This window comes from Planococcus citri, chromosome 1, assembly GCF_950023065.1.
Source record: "Planococcus citri chromosome 1, ihPlaCitr1.1, whole genome shotgun sequence".
NCBI lineage: Eukaryota > Metazoa > Arthropoda > Insecta > Hemiptera > Pseudococcidae > Planococcus > Planococcus citri.
The window spans coordinates 33,550,093-33,572,067 of NC_088677.1; the positions used below are offsets into that span (position 1 = coordinate 33,550,093).

General features: G+C 33.2%; 1 protein-coding gene across 9 annotated transcripts in view; it reads left to right on the plus strand.

Annotated features, from left to right (window-relative positions):
- The window catches only part of mmd (mind-meld), a 158,270-nt gene that overhangs the window by 125,371 nt on the left and 10,924 nt on the right, over positions 1–21,975 (plus strand). For 5 of the 9 annotated variants that reach the window (XM_065344029.1, XM_065344020.1, XM_065344026.1 and 2 more), the window contains exons 10-20: positions 1,958–2,127; positions 2,527–2,690; positions 7,073–7,246; positions 7,405–7,600; positions 7,702–7,810; positions 7,883–7,999; positions 8,128–8,200; positions 8,287–8,382; positions 8,478–8,667; positions 17,717–17,858; positions 20,865–20,894. In XM_065344029.1, coding sequence (XP_065200101.1) covers positions 1,958–2,127; positions 2,527–2,690; positions 7,073–7,246; positions 7,405–7,600; positions 7,702–7,810; positions 7,883–7,999; positions 8,128–8,200; positions 8,287–8,382; positions 8,478–8,667; positions 17,717–17,858; positions 20,865–20,894 — 1,461 coding nt within the window. Of the gene's footprint in view, positions 1–1,957; positions 2,128–2,526; positions 2,691–7,072; positions 7,247–7,404; positions 7,601–7,701; positions 7,811–7,882; positions 8,000–8,127; positions 8,201–8,286; positions 8,383–8,477; positions 8,668–11,169; positions 11,273–17,716; positions 17,859–20,864; positions 20,895–21,975 lie in introns of all 9 variants that reach the window. The other 4 variants (XM_065344023.1, XM_065344024.1, XM_065344022.1 and 1 more) reach the window with 4 other exon arrangements.

Consider the following 21,975-nt stretch of genomic DNA (forward strand, 5'->3'; position numbering starts at 1 on the left):
TTATGTTTTTCTTTCAAAAAGCGATTTTTGTAACAGATTTTTACGTTTCTGATTTCGATCCTGAAAAGTTATCATTTATCAATATCTCTTGAAAGATGATCAGGACTCAGACGGTCTGGAAAATATACTTTTTGAATTTTTTAGAAGAGAATCGCAAAAAGAATCGCATGGGCGCGATTCTTCAGAAAATATGAATTCGGTTCTCAACAATTCCTCCCCAAAAAGAATGCAATTCGAATCGCCAAAGGAACCGATTCTCGCAATTTTCTTGCGATTCTTTTTTGCGATTCGAATCGTCCCGTCTCCGTATAAAAATGAGAGTAACGATGGAAAAAATCGTTGAAGATGCCAAAAAATATTTTGAAGAAAAGTAAAATTGTAAAAATAATTTAATCTAAAAAAATATCTTCGAAGTTGAATTTTCAAAAAATTTAAAATTTTCTGTTGACGAAAAGATGTCTCAAAATTAAAAAGAATAGACACAAAAATAAAACATTTTTACAAACGTAGGTTTTTTTGTTTTTTTTTTAAAACAAAAAATGATAAGTATTTTCAAATTAAAGAAATGATTTTATCTAACAAAATACTTAATACCTTGATATCCTGTTGAAATTTTAGAAAAATCAAATTATTTTTCCAATTTAAAAAAACAAACAAACAGATATTTTAAACAAAATGCCGGATACCATCTCACGATGTGATTAATATACCTACATAAAATGAGCTTACTTATCTGTAAAGATATCAGTTATTTACGTCATTCGGAAGTTTATTCGATCTACTTTCTTATAGTTAATAATATTTGGCAAAAATGTCTGCAGAAAAAAAGGGGAAAGATCACTCAAAGTAACGATAATTTGTTGAACTGTCAATAATATTATGATCCTAATACCGAGATTTTTGTCAAAATGTCAAAGAGTAAAGCCTTAAAACGTGGTTACGATTTCCAGTTAAAAATTTCATTTTTTTTCTGTGTACTTTGAGATACCTACCTATAAGTAGATCCAGTTCCTCCACTTGAAAAAATAGCGGTCAAATCCATTAATGACTTCTTACAAAGCTCTATCGCAACACTATGAACAAAAAATATCCTCAAAACACCCCTATTAATTATTGTTTAACAGTTTATTCAAATGAAAATCATTACTACTATCGACATAGAGGCAATTTCTCGTGCTCTTTTACCACACACAAAAAAAAAATCATTGAAATTGAAAAAAAAAGGGAACCACGTAACAACAATACAACGTTCAGATTACCTATTTACGAACTCGTTAAAATAATACGAAATTAAAAACGAAGTACTTAGCACGCGCTTATTAGCTTATTGTTCACACTTCGATGGCACAAAATGTGTATGTGGTGCTTTTGCGCAATTTACGGGCAGATCTTTTTTTCTCTCTCTTGGTCGTTCTTTATTACCGAGAAAAAGGCTACGTGTATTCATTCAAATTGCATAGGAAATTGTAATATCGTACAGTTTTATAGGATGGTGTCGTTCTCGCTGGTTTTTGCATACAGGTTCTCGTTTTCTCAACAAAACATTTTAGGTGGTAAATGGTTGGTTCTTTGTACTAATTAATGCAAAAATACCTAGTACGTCGGATCTGCCCTGTATGTTTTGTTTCGCTGGTGAAATGACGTAAATTATGCACTCATTTGTATGTTATAAATTTCAATGGCTACGTAACAAAATGTAACCGTGTATAAATTCAAACGAAATAACCTAATAAACTACGAGTTTAATTTTTGTAGTCGCACGGCCCGCGCGATATAGGTACCTGAAAAATGGTCGAATACGTAGGTATATATTCATTTTAAAAATAATAAATCACGTAAGTGTGTATACCTACGTACCTCGTACCTTTAGGTACAAAAACAAAACTTTATTTTGTCGTCTTTTTTTTTTACTTTTTTTTTCTTTTTTGAAATTCACATTTTTCGTATATTTTTAAAGAGGGGAGCGTTTTGCCGGTAATGAAGCTGGTATGGCTGTACCTGAATCAGTATGCACCGCAAAATCATTAGCTATTATTGTTGATTTAAATGCATATGAACCTCACATCACGGCTGCTACAATGGCACACATGATTGGGCATAATGTTGGAATGGGTCACGATGATGGAAGTAAGTAGTACATTGAGTAGATTTGCATTTTTCGTCTACAGACTTTTTTTTTTTACGTTGCTTAACTTTTCTATTCAAGAATACTTACTACGTGTTGAGAATCGTTGGCTTATTTTCATTTTTTATTTTATTTTTTTCGATAAACCCAATTTCGTATTTTTATTCGACGTCTTGCTGCGTGTAAAGGCGAATTTTCAGAATGAATTGGGTCGATTTAGAGGTTTATAATTTTTTTATATCCTTATACGTCAACGATGTAATCTATTACCTATATTAGTTATTTTTTGTTTCCACTTTTTTTAATGTGCTTTGTTAATTTCATACTCATCAGTCTGTTTTTGATCGAGTACGTTAAATTATACCTATTCGATTTTTGACGCGATAATTGGATTTTTATAGGAAGCGAATGCTTTTGTCGAGACTGGCACGGATGTATAATGCAGCAAAGTATTGTCGGTCAAGACAATATTCATCCTTATAAATTTAGCGAATGTAGCTTAGACGATTACATCGCTGGGTTTAGAGATAGCAGAAGCATGTGTTTACTAAATAAGCCTAACGAGGTAATTTTTTTCTTCTTTAAATAAAATAGGTACTTTATTATTCGAATAGTGGAGTCCAATTTGGACTGCGTGCATTTACTCGGGAGAAGGGATGTGATCAAAATGTGGTGGTGGTTTCTTTTTAGAGTACCTATGCAGCATTTTTTTAAAGGTTATCTGAACTTGAAACTTTTCAGTGGCCTGTTTCATTACTTGAAAATGAATACGGATATCAATATTTATTTCATTGAGAAAAAATTTCCGCTCAAGTGAGCTCTATAAAATACGATTATTTGTGCAATTTTATCCACCTTTGGCGTTTAAAAAATTTATCGAGTAAGTATTCAAAGACTGGAAATTCTTTTACCCTTTAAATAAAACGATTAAAACAGAAACGAAGCGAAGCGCAAACGTAACCGTGAAATAAAATCATTGCGGTAAGTATTTATGCGCTTGCAATAGTTGCCAAGGACGTTTTTCAAATGACGTCATAACTCACAAGTGCATCTTCTCATTTGACATTCGTTGGAGGAAATCTGCTTCAAAAATTACTCGAACATAGAAAAATTACAGTAGGAAAAAAATTATTCTCGAGAGGACATTTTTCGCAATGGAATTTTTACGGAGGGTAAATGTGTTAATTTTCGAAACGTTCTTTCGACATTTGGTTGTTGTTTCAAGAAGAGTAGGTGATGAGAAGGTTACCTATATGTCGGGAACATTCTTTAGCACGAAATGTAATAGTGCAAATCTCATCAATTTAAACTGCAGGTTATGCATATTAGTTTCATTTACATATTATAACTTTTGTGGAACCTTTAGATTTTTATGCAAAGATTATTAACTAAAAATTTCAAAAAAGTGGCAGTCTAGTTGTATTTTCAGTTCTTTACCCATGGAATAAGAAAGAAATGAATGCAATGTCCATTAAACTTTAAAAAAAATTAGTATTTTTTTTAAAAAATTAAATTTGATTTTTCCAGTTTTAAAACAATACAGAAGTTTTCAAATTTGATTATATCTACTGATCTAATCGCATCCATGGGAACTTTCTGATTCTGATCTGGTCTAATCAGATCTATTCAGATCTAGTCGAATTCAATATTAGGTCTCGTCCTTCCCATTGTATCTGATCAGGGCTGCACTGACCCAAAATTTGATCAAAACTCTGATCTAATTGGGTCTGATCATTGCAGTCTGACCATATCTTTTCAAAACTGCTCAAATCTCATCAACTTTCCTCTATTGGATCTAATCAAGTCTGAATAGATCTGATGCGATCAAAACTTCAATTCGACGTTGATGGGATCGAAAAGTCTGTAAATCAGCTTGATGAAAACTTAGGACCATTGCTAAATTGATGCCCATATAATTCTAGGGAAATGTAATGGTAGTGGTTTCCCATTGTCTTCCACCATGATTTTCAGTTGGGGTTTACTCCCTTAGCTGAATTTGCCAGTTTTAGGGGCTGGTATTCGCCTTCTCACTCTGAAGCTCTGCACTTCCCTGGGGCTATAAACTGGTGAGTTGTTGGTGTTCAGCAGCTCTTATGCATTCTTGTTTGCAATCCATGTTTAGATAGAGGCTTGGCCTTCGGCTTGCCACTCCTCCCCAATCTCCCCATCGTTCCACCAACTGGAGAATTCTGCTTTTACCATGTCGATGGCTTGGTTTAAATAGCACATAAGTCCGGGTTTTTTGAAAATGCTTTTTTTGTGGTTTCTTTAGTAAAAAAAAACAACTAGGAATCTGAATTTAAAAACCTCGTAAGTCGAAAATGCACCCTAGCGCTGTAACCCTTTCGATAAAAATTATGCAATAGCATGCTAAGACACATGCTTTTATGCATAGCACAAGCAATGCGTGAATTTGGACTTTTTTCAAAAAAAGCATGTGATTCAGCCTGCGAATGCTGAATACCATGTGTAAAAGTAATGTTAAAGCATGTAAAATGAAAGAAAAATTTAAAAAATGTTTGCCCTGGGTGGGGATCAAACCTGGGACCTGCAGATTATATTTTTCCGCATTACCTACCTAGCTCACTTGGCCACTCCGGCTGCTGTTTGCGAAGAGTGGAGTAATTTCCCCATAAATGTTAACACTTTTTGGGCTTGAGAGAAAAATTTAGTAAGTTCACAACACACTAACGTTTATGCGGAAATAACTGCACTCTTCACAAGCAACGAAGTGGCTGAGTGAGTTAGGTAGCGCAGAAAAATAGAAACTGCAGATCAGGGCAAAATTTTTTTTCAATTTTTCTTTTATTTTACATGCTTCAACATTACTTTTATGCATGCTAAGTATTTGCAGGCTGAACAGCATGTTTTTTTTTTTTTTTTTGTTGAAAAAAGTCCAAATTCACACATAGGCATCTACAAGCCTGTTTTTATACATAATTTTGTCAATAGGGAATCGACGAAAAGCAAAAATCCAAGATTGAAAAACACATAAGTCCGACATACGGGGTTTCTACGTATCATAAAAACCATGTAACTACGTATCATAAAAACCATGTAACTACAAGAAGTTCATCAATTTTAAATTTGAAAACCTCGTAAGTCCTTGTTAAAATTAAAAAACATGTAAGTCCTATGTAAGTCATCGACCTTTTAGTTAACCTAGACGACTACTCCAATGCAAACTAAGGCCACTGGTTATGTCGCCAACTCTGTGGATTTCAAATTAGAGACAAACGCATCTGCGCATGTCTCACGAATTGATGCTTGTGAACTGTTGTGAACAGTAAACGGAAACACCATCAGCACCCCACTTCCACCACTAATCTACTGACAACAAAAATACACACACACACGTTTCCTGAGACATGCGCAGATGCGTTTGTCTCTAATTTGAAATCCACAGAGTTGGCGACATAACCAGTGGGATAATTTTGCGTATGAGTAGCCGTCTAGGTTAACTAAAAGGTCGATGATGTAAGTATGATGAAAATCTCATATGAGTCTGGACTCTGGAGTCATATGTGGTCTTTAGAAACCTTGTATGTCCTTTCAAAGCACTTCAATTACTACTTATAAATGCTCAACAGTGGCATAGCCGAGGGGGGCGAAGGGGGCCATGCCCCCCTTACGAGCAAAAATTTGAAAGAAAACATGCAAAAAATGGACGTTTTTTCGTTGTTTGGACCCATTTTTTCTAAAAAATTTTGCTCTCGCTTCGCTGGAGCAGTAATTTTGCCTTCGTTTTCATAAAATCACCACACATCACAATAGATTTCCAGAAAACTACCCCTCATTTTGATTTTTCATGCCTAAAACTCTGGTTTTGCTCCCTCCTTGAGAAAATCCTGGCTACGCCACTGATGCTCAACCTATAAAATGTCATCAGGCCATACCATTAAGACTTCTAAAATATAATAATGCAATCTAAAACTGCAAATAACAACATTTGAATGTTAGGTATAAATGTTTTTTTGCTCTCCTGAAAAATTTATGATTTTGGACTTACATGCTATTTAAGGCTATTCTCTACCCCTGTGAAAACATTGGAAATATGAAGCCGAATCGTTTGTTATTTTCATCATTCATTCATAAGATTACGTGTAATCGAGTGAACGAATTTAGTTGTACTTATGTACCGCAACCCGCTCCCATCACAACTTTGGGCAGAGATTTCTCCGTGAATTTTCAAAATTCTTTCAATTTTTTTTCACCAATGCTAATACTTTATCATTGAAAGTGAGGGTATGTAGCCATATTTTCTAATTTAGCTTTTCCAATGGAGATCTGAGCAGTGAGCATCAATAGTATCTCCATTCAATTCCCAATGACGGCCACAAAATGACATAAATCAAAAATATCTCAACATACCCTCGCTTTTCATGTTTTCTGAGTAAAATAAACCAAACCCCACAAAAATCCGTCCAATAGTTCTCGCACAATCCCTGACCAAAGTTCATCGTTTTCATCAAAAATTGCTACTGATAACAGGGGGTAGAGAGTAGCCTTAAACCAAGCCATTAAATGTTTATCAATTCCAAGTCCATCAAACAGCAACATGTTACCACCTTGCATGACATGGATGTGCAGAATACCCCTGGTGTTGTCTTCTCCTTCTCATCTGTCCTACTAGGGGACTGGCTCCTCTTGATGATCCAAGCTACTACCTAGAGACTACTTACCTCTTGCGCCAACAACCTATGCCCTCGCTATAGGCATTTTTTTGGTTTTTATCAACAGTTGAAAGTCTCTTTTAGATTTTTAACTATGTATTTACCCATTTTAAATGATATGTGGGTGTTTCATCAAACGTATTATAAAACTTACACCTATACCTACCACTTATTTGAAGATTTTACTATGGGAAATTACATGATAATAATCAACAGATAAAGTATTTAAAACGATACAATCATGTTAAAAACACATTGTTTTATTCAACTTTAGGTTACCAGTCCTCATCAACACTGTGGAAATAAAATTATAGAAGAAAACGAAGACTGTGATTGCGGAAGTTTAGAAAATTGCGAAGAAGTTGACCCATGCTGTGATCATATAACTTGTAAATTAAAAAAGGAATCAGAGTGTTCCGCTGCTCATAAATGTTGTTCCAAATGCAAGGTAGGTAGAACATACTCAGTCTATAGGTAATAACATAATACGAAAATTGAATGAAACGAACTCGTACACGAGAATAGGTACCTACCTATACCTATACCTACCTCACATTTAAAGCTAGGAATTTAACACGGATCTTGCATTCTACTCGGTTGTTGTAGTATTTACCTCGCGGAACTTTATGTAGACCAGCCTCCAACGAATGTGATTTACCAGAATATTGTTCCGGTAATAATGGAGAATGTCCGGTGGATGCTCATAAAAAGAATGGCCATCCGTGTGAGAAAAATAGGGGAATTTGTTACAACGGATTTTGTCCAACATTGATCCAACAATGCGAATACGTTTGGGGAAAAGGTAATCATTCGTGAGGATGATTTGAAAATACCTTATCTTTTGTCGCGGTTTATTTTTAAACCTACGTACCTATGCTTATACTTTTTTTTTGCTCTTCTTAGGTGGTAAAGCGGCTGATAAAAAATGTTACGATCAGTTTAATTCGAAAGGCTCGATAAGTGGAAATTGTGGAATGGACGGACACGGGAATTATATTCAATGCGAACCGAAGTGAGTATTTGTGGTAGATTTCGGCCGGAATTATTTTATAAATTATTAATTCCGATGGGCTTTGTTTGACAGCAATGTTTTATGCGGATCGTTACAATGCGCCAATGGAAGTCAGTATCCTGCATCGCATTTAGGACACGAATACACTAGAACGATAATATCTATCAAAGGTTACGAATACGAATGCAAGTGAGTACCTACCTACCTATCTATTAGTAATACGAATGTTTTTAAAAATTCTCAATTTATGACTTATCTAAGCATAGAGTGAATATGCTTATATTCGATTGGTGCATATTTGAATTTAATTTTCGCAGGTCGACTAGAAATAGAAACGTAACCACAGTTAAAGGATTGGTTCGCGATGGAACCCCTTGTGGCACAGACTTAGTAATATAACCATTTCCATACCTACTTCTAATCTAAAATATGTTCGCAGTACTCAATTTTTTTTCTTTTTGATTGGCTTGTTTTAGATTTGTATAAATCAAACGTGTACCAGTATTTTTCCTCACGTTGATCATGGCAAATGTCCCAGTAATCATAAAAACCTGGAGTGTTCTTCACACGGAGTAAGTATAACGGTATTCTTTCATCTCTTTTGTACTATGCTTAGTCAGCAGAATATCACAATATCACAATATGGTGGTTTTCTTCTGGGTTACAGCTTTGCTCAAATTTAAATACTTGTCATTGTGAAGACGGTTGGACTGGGCCAGATTGCTCAATTAAACTAGAGTTGATACCAACTACTCCGCCGGCACCTACTGTCAGCCAATCAACGGCGGCTCCGTCAAATGAAACTGTCAAAAAAGATTCCCTGGAATCTCAAATGAAAAGGAAGGAAACACCATACGGTAAGATGCTCGATTTTTCGATCTGTTTACTCGATCACGTATTACATACATAATGAGATTAATATTATACCTACTTTTAGGTAGAAGTATATTATTTTCTCACGTTAACGTATATTATTATAAAGTAATTTAATAGTAATATAACGGTATTATAAATTGCCCTTCGTATGAGTTGGTACCTAACTAGTTTTCCGAAATTTATTGTCGTTGGTACAAAAATATACCTATAGGCTATCTTTTAACAATACGTAAACAAATAGGTATTTGTAGCAAACCCCCTTGTGCCTTTTGAGTTTCTCTACTGTTGCATCGAATGAATTTTACATATATAATTCATACGTGTGCGTTAACGTGATTGATATGAAGGAATCCCCGTTGACGTGTTTGGCATTTTCTTTTTACATCCGCAGGGCAATGTCGGTCGTCGGTCGTCGTTGGTTTGGCTGGCAAGTTGCTAACTTTTAGCATGAATTCGAAACTTGGAAGGGTGTACATTTATTCTCGCAGTATACGAAGTATCCTCGAAAAAAAAACTCTAGTCAACTTTTCTACTTTTATTTACGTTTGTATTTGATTGATGAAGGGGTAGGAGGAGGATGTCAAGCAGCATATGCATATTTTCTACTATGTACAACTTTGGACGTTAAAAAAACTTATTTTTACATTAAATTCGACGGGAAAAAACCATGTGGTGGAGATATTTTTGAAAATTCGGTCAATTTTTCGATAAGACGGTCTTTGAAATATTATTCAAAATTTCTATGTGACCTCCAAATAGTAGGTTCCTGCTAAATGAATGAATTCTGCAAAAACAGATGGATGAAGTAGGTACAAAAAGGATTACTTGCCTTTATAGTTCATTTTCTCAAACGTTTTTGAAAAAAAAATTCTCGAAAGCTGAATATTATTGCCGTTAAAATGGATGGGTGGCCTTTTTTTTTTTTTTTTTTTGCTATTCTGTAATATTGCAGCATACAACATGGATTTTTTAATTTTACAGCTTTCGAAAAATATTATCAACTTGAAAATTTAAAGCAATTACTTACCCAATTACCTAATAGTCATATTATTTTTAAATTTTGCTGAAATAGCCCGAAAAAGTCACTAACGATGGCCAATTTGAGTTCATAAGTTAGTGCTGAATTTCATTTTGCCCTTTTTAGGGAAATTTTTCCAATAATAGAAACACCAAAAATCTGCTGAAAGTTCCAGACCGGTTTGAAATCTCCCCCAATCAATTTTGGAAGTCAAAATAAAGTGTAAAAATCGGATTTGATGAAATGTTTTGAAACAGATTTTTAAAAATGGTGCATGAACTGACAGAGTCCCAAACATAGCATATTGATAAATTTTATCTGTGGTGAATTTCATTTTAGTCCGGCAGGCTTCATAAGCTCATAAAATCCACTACCCTTCCCTTTCAAAATTGATCCATCTACTTTCAATTGCCTTGTGCACAATTAGGTCTCTCGCAGGAAAACGAGACCGAGTTGGCTGTAAAGATTTCCACGGTGGTCTCGTGGTAATTTGTTCAAATACGCGCTCCCATAAAGGATCGCCTAAATCCTCGTGGATTTCTTTACGTTTGGGACATGGATATACTACTATGTAGTACATAGTACATCATGTCTAAATTCAAACGAGGCACAAAAATTATCTCGTGAAATCTTCTTTCTCATAAACATGCTTCCAGCTCTAAAATTTAAAAGGTCAAGGCCAGCATCCGCAACCATAATTGGTTTATCTATCCTCCCAATGGAAGATGTTGTCTTTATGTGTATGCCTAAAAATTCTTCACAATACCAAAATTCTAGACCAATTCCTCCAAATTACAAGCTCCAATCACGTTTCTCTGCAGTATATAAAAAAAAAAAAAATGCCAAACTCGAAACGAAATGTATCGCACGAGTTTTTGAAAAATCACACGTTTGAGCACACTTATGAGAGCCATAGATTCGATGCGAGATAAAATAGGTAAGGTGCCTTAATTTAAAACGCTGAATTATTGTGTATGTGTAATGTGTACACGGCCTGCGATAAAATATATTAACATATTAGCACTCTCAAAGTACACATTTGTGTGAAGATAGTGGCAAGTTGAAAAACATTGTGGTACGTTCGTGTGTAATCCAAAAGGCTTCCGCACACATTCAATTTCTTTCAACTTATTTATCTCATCATCATCATCCGCTAATCAGCAATAAAATCGCAATTAGTTTAAACTTTAGGGGTAAAAGATACGAAAGTTTTTAGTCGCGGGCTTTATCTGTTCCGTATGTATAACACTACATCTTCTAGCGAGTTTAAAACTACACATGGTGCTAACTAGAAGCGGTTATTTTCGCAGGTATATACTCGTATAAGAGCGTAGGTATAAAAGGCAATAAATTTTTGTCTGGTGCATGAACGTGTGCGTACGCGACGACGCAACGTGTGCACGCTTGTTGTAATTGTTATTGTGTTTTTCGGGTAATTTTTCGCATTTAAAGATCATCTTTGCAGGAGGTCAAAAAGAGGGCTTAAGTACTCTTGCCATGGTGGTCATATTAACAATAGCCGTGAAAGGTGTTTTCCTTTGTTTTGCACTGATGGCAGTGTGTTACAGGTATCGTAATAAGGGATTCGTATTTCGCATCACAAACATTTATTTCTTCTTTGTGACTGTACTTACTTTTTTTTTACATTGTCTGTGTTCTGTGTTTGAAAAGTGCTTTGTTTGGTTTTTCTGTTTTCCTTTTTATTTGTATAATTGTTTGATAGCTTAAAGGCTGGAATAAAAGCTCGGGCCAATTAATATAAAGAATTTTGCGTATCAGGATCTATAGGATCTATAGGTTTTCGAGGAGTGTGCCTATAAATCGTATAATGAAGATCCCCCCTTTGTCAGTGTTTACGTATCTATAAGTGTATCGAATATTAAAGTAGGTACGTGTATAAACGTTAGGGAAAAATCCGGCCACATTTATGAAAAGTGAGGTACTTTTAGGACCCAAGTTGAAAATAAAATAAATATTTTGGTCCAAGATTTCCAAGAACACGTATTTATCCATCAAAAGCTGAACTAGTTTCATAATTAATACGAATTCGGAACAGCCTATCCGAAGTAGTGATGCTTCATCATGCTCGTGGCATAGAATCAAAATTTAATAAAAAATTTTTATTCGTATTGAAATAATTTGTATAGAATTATTCAACCTAATAAATCAGGTTACTCATAGGCATCAATTTTTGATACAAAAAAAAAATCATACTTTTCACACAATTTTTTTCATCGTTCAAAAACACGAACAAATACCTCCTCAATTTTTAAGGATTCATCATCGTAAAATAACTTGATACGACTCGTATCCTCACACATTATACTGCAAAATTACAAACGAAGCCCCTATAAGTACATTGTATCGCATACTTGTTCAATCTTACAGCCAAAGAGGTTTATTCAACGAATCAGTTAGATGGTAAAATGAATAATCAACTGCTTGTGTTCATCGAATGAACTTAAAAGAAAAATGAGATTCTCGTAGGTACCTTGGAATAATTATCGTTTAAAGCGATATACGGAGTAGGTATATGAGGATGAGGAAACCTAATGAAAGGTTGAGTGAACATTTACATGTACAGATACGTGTGGCGGCTGACCAGGAAAATCGAGCTATATTAAATCGATGTTGACTATGCATATAGTGTACGATGTTAATAGTATATAGGTAGGTATTGTGCTCCGTATAACAAATTCTCGGTGAAGTGGATCGTGATTTCTATATTGTAAATAGGAAATTGGCAATTTGCTGTTGTACTTTTCAATGCATAAATACAACAATGAAACTTGTACGGTACATATACTCGCGCTGAAAACTGTAAAAATAGGTACTATTATTGCAGTAGGTACGCTCAAAATGTGAGCGAAATTCAATGCTTAAACTGAGTTTTTTTCCTTCCTGCTTTTATAGTAAGTTTGTGTGACCTAATAACAATTTATGACAATTTTACATAAAACGTCAGTATATAAGCGCTGATGTCGGGATAAGTATCGAAGATATAAGTTCAGTAACCTCGACTTTGGATTTTATGTGAATGTCTTTCAAACTTTGGTTTCGAGTAAATTTTCAAATTTTTATAAGACTTTGGCGTAAAATGTGTACCTATTTCAACTTCATGTCGTCATAAATGAACTAATAAAATGGCTGAAGAATTATCTTATCAATAATTTAGGTATGTTTTTTTCGGATAAACGTTGAAACTGAAAACGGTTATCGAAATTGAAATCGAAACTGTTATTTTTCGGTTTGGCGATCCCTACCTACTTTGGTTACGTTAAGTACCTAGCCCTAGCTGAAGAGTGAATGACTAAAAAATCAGGAGTATTGGCACAAAACGAATACTTACTTACTTTTTTCAAAGATCAACCATCAAAGACAAAAAAAAAGTCCAGACCAAAAACCTGAATAAACAAGCTATTGAAAAAATTGACAAAAAATAAAAAAGTAACCGAACCAATAATTCCCATCAATTTTGACTTTTGAGCATGATGCATGACCGAATGACCAAGGCTAAATCTGAATAGATATGGTGAGGCCAACTTGATTCATCAGACAAGATCAAACTAACTTGACTGGATTTGATCAGATTTAGAGAGATCAAAGTGTTGATCCAATTGGATCTGCTCAAACCTGATCATATCCATTGAGGAAGATCTGATCAAATCAGGCCTAATAGAAAAACGGTCATTTTTATTATCAAAATTTACATTCACATTTGGAAAAAAATTTTTTTGCAAGACAAGCATTTTTACATTCACAGATCTAACTGTGAGCAGAGCTGTGGGTCCGAAATGATTTCGAGATTGGGTTTCGGTTTTGGGATCAAATTTTATTCATTTCGGAATTGGATTTGTTTTAGTATTGTTCTTCTAAATTTTTATTTCAGTTTCTGGATTGGTTTCGAGATTGAAAAAATTATTTTGGTTCCGGGATGAATCGGTTCTGGTTTCAGGATTTTCAATTTTCAACCAATTTTAAGCCCAAATTGTCTAATGGATCCTGCAAGGGGTCTAAAAATGGAAGGTTTTGACATGGGGAATCCGATGGCGTAAATTATTTCAATGTTTTAAATGCATATTCTGCTTAATTCGTCAAGTAATTTCTATTATAATCTGAAATCTGAATGAATGATGATGCCCTAATGATGATAAATGATGTAAAAAATGACAATCTATCAAAATCAAATTAGGGAAAAAATCAAAAATTGAAATTCCAAAACCAAAACGATTTTGTTTCAGTTCTGGGATTGTTTCGGGTTCAAAATTATATCGGTTCTGGGATTTTTTCAGTTTTGGGATCAAGAAAAATAATGATTTCGGTTTTGGGATGGGATTTGAATCCGGATTTAATCGGTTCTGATTTCGGGATCGTTTCGGACCCACAGCTCCGATTGTGAGCAAAAATATCCAGAAAAAATAGTTCAAGAAGTTTGTTAAAACATGATGGAAACTATTATAGGTAAAAATGGCGAGCAGTCGATGACAAATTGAACAAATATTATCAAAAGGAAAGAAATATTGCAGAAATCACAAACAATATTTTTTAAAAACAGCATGGTCAACAAAGAATTTCTAAAAATAATCCAATAGGTAATTAATGCAATTTGAATGAAATTGAACAAAATTTATCAGGGAATTGAATCATAAAAATATGTACTAAGTTTTCCTTGTCAACAAGCAAAATCTATTCCAATGGGTCAAAAAAGGAAAAAAGGTCGTCCATCAAAGTCCAAGAAAGTGTTTTGATTCAGTTTATTTTTCACTGTTTTTTCAACGTTTATTTTTGTCTGGTAAAATGTCTCTTTTTGACAGAAAAAGTTTGTCAAGCATTGCCTTATATGGCTGTTTTAAGTAATGAAATGTGAATTTTTTTATCTGTCATTTGATACATTACCTACTTTTTCGTTTGAATAGGTACGTTTTTTTTGTCTGGGTAAGCTCTTTACTGTCGGAAATTCACAATTTAGTCGTGGTAATGGCTTTTTTACCATGAAAGTGCCTATGCTTGTCGTGCTGACGCTTTTTTTGTCCTAGTCTAAAATCACACCCTTCACATTTTGCCATTACATATCAATCCTAAAACGCATTCTAATCTGTCTCCAGTTCAATATCCTCTCAGATTTCCCTCTGATCCGGTCTGAACACATCTATTTTTTCTGCTAAGCAGGTACAGGGTGGGGCATAATTAGCGCAACCCTGTTATTAAAACTTCAACTTGATTCGACATAAATGGTGCAAATACCAAAGAAAATTAAAATTAAAGTAAATATTGGAAGTGACCTCCATCAGCCATAAAAAAACTGTTTTGAATAATTTTGTTCTGAAATGATCCCGCAAATTGAAAAGACGCTGCTCTACGTTTTGTATGTGCAACGTTTATGTTCAAAAGTGAAACACATACGCTCGGGCAGGTAGCTCCAGCAGGTATGCTCCATAAACAAACAAATCAACACTGATCAACTCCAACCGCTTAAAGCTCTTTAATACAAGTATGGAAATAGATTATGCTCTTAAGATAGTCTTAGCATTTTGCGTAAGTTTTACCTACTGCGCCCGCATCAAATCTGTTCACATTGTACAACGTCGCACCCCATTGGTTGCTCCAACACGTGATGACACCAACCTGCCATGCGCAGTAACACATACGTAAAATGCTATGACTATCTTGAGAGCATAATCTATTTCCATACTTGTATTAAAGAGCTTTACAACCGCTGGGATAGGACCAGTGTTGCCTCTTTGGCCAAAATTAAATGTTCCAAGTCGAACAGGTTGCTGCTAAAGCTCTTTAATACAAGTATGGAAATAGATTATGCTCTTAAGAAAGTCATAGAATTTTACGTAAGTTTTACGTACTGCGCACGCATCAGATCAGCTGTTCCTGTTCGCATACAACGTTGCACCCCATTGGTTGCTCCACTGCGTGACGACATCAACCTGTCATGCGCAGTACGTAACACATGTACGTAAAATGCTATGACTTTCTTAAGAGCATAATCTTTTTCTATACTTGTATTAAAGAGCTTTAGTTGCTGCACCAGCGCCTTATATTTAGGGTTGTGTTAATTCTGCTCCACCCTGTATAATCTTAAATCCGTCTGATCAAAAAATATATGTACCTACGTATAATCAGACCTGATCAAATCAAATCCCAATTTTCTCCAGATTCAATCAGATCTGACCATTAGAGTCTTAATTGGATTAGATGTATTCAGACAGGATCATCAGATCAAATCATTTTCCCCGGGTCGGTAAATATAAGTAGGTAGATTACATGCACTTATCAACATTACACGCCAAGTACTGAGGGACCACCAGTTATTAGCCGAGCTAACAGATCATGCACACCATCTGTTAGCAGAATCAAAAAGCTGAAACTGGTTCGAGCGTCTATAGAGGTCAACACTGAGGAGCTCAGGGTCTCTAAACAACCCAGCTAGCTCCAAGGTACTTGTGTAGATGTCACTAGTAAGCAAGTGGGAAACTAGTAATGGAAGGTTGAAAATCCATGAGATTCATAATCAACGCAATAGAGGCAACCCCAACATAAAGTATGTTAGCCCAAATACCCAATTCGGCATAAGGGTATGCGTTGATTTGTATGCAGTACCACCTCGAGCGGTTATACGACTTGATGAGATATATTCTACATAGGTTTGATATCTTTAGACACCTATTTCAATGATTGAAATACAGTTTTAGTTACCTATCTAGAATTTACTCCCTTTAAAGAATATTTTTAAGAATTCAAAATTTGCAAAACTATAAAATCTACCTACTCAATTTGAAGAAAACTGAAGTCAAAGATGATTTTGACGCGTTCTTCTCATCTATCTCGTGATCCCTTTGCCATTTAAATTCGCGACAGTCAGTTCAGACGATTTTCTTGTTAGTAAAATACCACCTTGGGAGAGATAATAAAACTCATCGCGCGAGATATGAAACTTCCAAAAATACATTTAATTCTCATTTGTTACATCATTTTCCATTTACCTGCTATCTTTTTCATTAAATGGTCGATTAGTATGCGCCACACGTAGCCTTTAATGGTATCCTTGTCTTCACATAGGTAAAGGTAACCTACCTTATATAATGTAACATGAGCCGTACTTAGGTAGTCTACGTTATTCGCCTGCTATGCCTACCATTTTTACATATATTGATAATTAATTATGTGAACATGCGTAGGCGGCAAAATTCGCTAGGTAGGTTTAGTTTCATATGTATGTACCTACCTGTGCAAGTCATCAACCTATTTAGGATCTCTTCTCTGCCTACAGTGTGTATAGCGTGTACTTTAATGTTAGGTATGTCACTCATGAATCATTCTTGTTGAGATTGTATTTTGCAAAGGTCGCGTAGGTAAATATTAAGATCTCTTCATTGTGGTACCTTACTTACTTGGCCTGGGTATTCTGACTATACATACAATAATTAGGCATATAAAATATTACATAATTATTTATACCTATAGTACAGATATAATTTGATACCTGATTCGAGTTATTTATGGTGAAGTCCTGTGAAATTTTTAAAAAAAGTGAAAAATGAAAAGAAATTGAAGATTGACTGAAGAAATAAAAAGGAAAGCGCTTGATAGGTGCTTGGTGTTTATGAACAACACTGATGTGTTTACCGTGAACAGCAATTTTTTTGCGTGGATTAGACTTTTTTTCTATTTTGTTTAGTTAGTCGTGTTACACGAGAATATATTGTTTGTTACGTATACATAATATACGTATGAGATATTTACACGAGTGTGAACTACATGTGATCGCTTTTCACGGAACTTCATTTTACATTTTATTTGATTTACGAGATATTTTTGTTGATTTTTTATTTTGCGTCAAATTTTTATTTTGGTTTTTGTTTTCTATAATTTGTGTTTTTCTTTTATGTCTGTGCATGGCGCTGGCTGGATTTATCAACTACGCGGATAAATGCCGTTCAATATATTTAAATTTCAATAACCGGCCAATAAATTGCGTTGAATTATTAAAAATCTTAAAGAAAATGCCCACAGTACAAACACAGTTAACTTGGTTGGGGTATTGATGGCGGCTTGTGGGGGGGTTTTCACTGTTTTCACTACTGTTGCTCTTTGCTACAGGTCAGTTGTGGTGCACAAAAGCTTCTCTCATTGCCTAATAAGGTTAGTTTGCGATTATTCAACCTTTATAAAAATTCCTTTAGAATTCTGTAGGTTTGTTAAATGATTTAGTGAATTTGTTAATAAAATTATTTCTACCCTACCGAACAGGTGTATGAGATGACGTTATCATATCTACGTAAGTAATTTTTGTACAAAATCCACAATATTATGAGTTAAATAATCGTAATTTCTATAATTATCAAAAAATATTCGAACCCATGTGATATTCAGGTATTTACTTTTGTCTTTTGTTTTATTCATTCATTATATCTACGTGTTATGAAGATTGAGATTCAGATTTTTGATAGGTAATGAATATATAAACCCTTATTTTGACTAGAAAACTTATCAATTTGACAGATAAGTATTTTTTCATTTTCTATCAAAAATTTGAATCATTCATTAACGTCATCGAATTGAACCTACATCCAGAGTGATATTTTTCATACTTATTCAAAGAAAATAATATGTGATATAAATTACCTATACCTACATACTTATTTACAGAAAAAAAGTCCAGCACAAAAAAAATTGAAGTGTAACTAGTGAGTATCAGAATACCTATCTAATGAAATAGATATTGATAAGACAACTTGTAATTTCTTAGCCTTTCAAAAAAAAAAAAAAAAACAGCGTTGCCAATTTTGAATAACGTGAAGCATAGCATATTTTTTCAAATAAGGGAAATCCTCTGAATTGAACTTTTTTCAAAAGTAATTTTCATTTTTCATGAATTATGTTATTGGTATTGCTTTTCTGAAAAAAATAATCACGAAGGAGTCAGAGTTTATATCAACGATATTTTTGGATTAATTATTAGGTTATTTCATTCTAAATTTCAAAAATATTCAAATTGATATAAAATTATTCAAATTTTAAGGTCAAATGGGAAAGAGTTAACATTGAGTTGGGATGGGATACTATTGATTCACTTATTTTCAAGTCCGAAATCAGGAGTAGGTATGAGAAAACTTAAATACAATCTTGAAAAACTGTAAAAAAAAAAAAAAAAAAAAAAAAAAAAAAGGGGAAAAAATTAATTTGATTACCTTTTACAAAGTTATTTTATTGAAGGTAATTCTCGCTATAAAAACTACGGTAGGTAGTTTATATCACATTTGTTTTCCGAAATTGATAAATATCTACCAATGCCCACCTACAAATCTTTTTTTTTTAAAGAAAAGAATAATAAAAATAAAAAATGATTCAGAATATTAAAATACTTTTAGGATACTTGATATTGTTTAATAGATACCTACTTAATTAAATTTCGAATAAGCTCATGACAAATATTTTCCATTCAAACGAATAATTGAAATAATTTCTCATATTTGATAAAAAAAATTCTATTCTAAAGTAAATTTTCAATTTAAAAAAAAAAAAAAAGACCATTAAACTAACGAAAGTTTTTGTTTGATTATTAAAACTTTTTTGAAACTTCATCTTCATAAAAACAATCACTAAATCATTTGATCTTATTATTTTCTCTATTATTTTTCTTTTTCTTTTTTAGCTTTCCGAATCGCTTTTTAGCAAGCTTTTTAGTAAAAAGTAATATTTGAATTGCATGTGAATTCCTTGTGTTGAGGTATAGTCTAATTTTAATCATTTAGTATACTTTATAAATACTCATACATGTGCACGATCACATTGCATGGATATCATTTCGTGTATATACTTACCTATACCTATCTATTACGTATTTAAATTTGATTATTATTTTCTTAAATTAATTGTGAAAAAAACATTTGAAGAAAACTATCGTAAATATGTTGTGAATCCTTTTTTATTTACCACATACTATTATTAGAAATTAGACACATATGTAGAGTTCTAAAAACGGTCTCATTTCATCCGCTTTTAACAAAACAAAACTAATATTTAGTATAGCTAATAGAACCTCAACCAGTAAAAATACAGTACGTAGGTACCTACATTACCTATTGAATTTCATTTAAATACGTATGTCGTTTTCATAATATTCCTATAAAGAACATCTATATAAGGCAAAGTTTTGAAAAACAGCACATGCAGCTTTGATTTAAAAAGTATAAACGTTGAAGAATTAGAAGCATATGTACATAATTTATATTTTACCTGAGAAATCGACTAAAAAATGATTTTTGTTTTTCAAAATCAAGTCAAAGGTCGTTCAAAACACTACAGGATTGTACGAGTCATTTTTATATCTATTTGAAAAATTTCCAATCGAAATTGTTTATGGATCTTTCAATTGTAAGTAAATTATTGCAGACATTTTCAAAAAAAATACCACGAATTCAACGACTTCTGTACCTATTCAAGTATTTTCAATAAACCAGTATCGTCCTTGAAATTATTATTCTATACACCCTGTTTAGCTATATTTCATCTAAAACAGATGGATCTACATAGATTATTTTATGCTAGGAAACATTCCATTCGGGAAACTGGAATCGGGACAATGTCCCAGAATCCCACGAAGGGGATACTTTGACATTTCGTTTCTTTTTTCGAAAAAGCATAAAAATACAATTTTTGCATGGGTAACTGGTTTTACCTACTTTTTATTAGAAAATATTACCAATCCTCAAAAAGATTTCGAGATAGAAAAACTGTACAAATCTTAAATTTCACTTCTGAATTTTTTTACAAAATAATCAATCTACTTTATGTAATCCAAAGAAAAAAAATTGACGAAATAAAATTGGGATTTGGGAAATTTATCGAAGAAGAATTATTATAATCACACCCATTTCTCGCCATTTCTCCAAAATTTTCAAATAAAATCGTTGGATTCGTGGTATTAGGTATTCAGATTCAAATTTTTGGGGAATCGTCCTGGAAAATATTCAAGAAAATCGAGATTCAGGTTTGACTACTTTAAAATATATTAATTTTTCATTCATTTACAAAAAAATTCATCCATTTTTGAACATTATTTCGATAAAATCACATTAAAATAATTCGAAATCAACTCACAATTTGAATGATTATTAAATTTAATTTTTTTTTCGCTATTTTCAGAATACCTTACTATACACACAGATTTTCTAGGTATGTTTAAAAATATTTTATCTACCTACCTAGTACCTAATACCTATCTACCAAAATCACTTTTGTTACTCCTTTTAAAAAAATATTCTGTTCCGTTGATTCAAACTTTTTGTTCTTGTTTTTATTTTTTTTCCCCCATTTCTTCAAATCACATTTATGGTGCTTCAATATAAATCCCAAAGAGAGAGAGAAAAAAATTGTTTTTAATGAGGAAAAAAGGAGTAACAAAAATACCATGTAAATATTTTTATCCATTTACCTAATATATTATTTTTTACACTACTACCTATCACCATCACACCACCACCAATCCACAATCTAAAACAAGAAAAAATAACGGGTAATAAAGTCATTATATTATTAAAAAAATATAAAAGATACGTAATGAAATTGTAAAAACAAAAAAAACCACATCACTCACAATTCTTACATTTATTGTAGAAAATTATGGATTTTTTTTTTTGAAAAATCAGTTCGGCTCAAAGTAAGTACAAGTACCCTTTTTTCAAACGATCCTCGATTCAAAAGGTAATAACGTTATTTTTACGAATAATTATTCGATAAACTAGTAATTTTGTTTGCAAAAAAAAAAAATGAAGCAACTTTTAAAAAATATTTCGCGCAATGACGCGTTTATTCTTCAGTTGAATGAAGAGGAAGGGAAGGGAAGGGGGTTAGAAATTATATTAATGCGTTTTTTCGCTACCTACTTCTAAAACATTTAACTCGAGCAAAAGAAATGAAAAAGCTCACGCTATGCGAACCTACTTATTGAGTAGGTATTTTACGGGGGCTGAAGCTGAAGACAGATAAAAAACGCACTTAGAACATTCTTTCGTTGATCGAGCTTCTCTAAATTATTCATATAATTACAGGGTTTACAATTTTAATGAGATTTGTTATCTGTTTCGGTATAAAAATAATTTTTCCTCCAAGGTACATAGGCCTAAATATAATTCAACATTAAATTCAACGCCGTAATTAGGAACTTGTTATCTTTGTTAATCGTCACTGGAGAGCGATGTTTTTAAGCCATTCATAACGCAACTTCCCCATTATGAATGTGTAAAGATGGCATTTT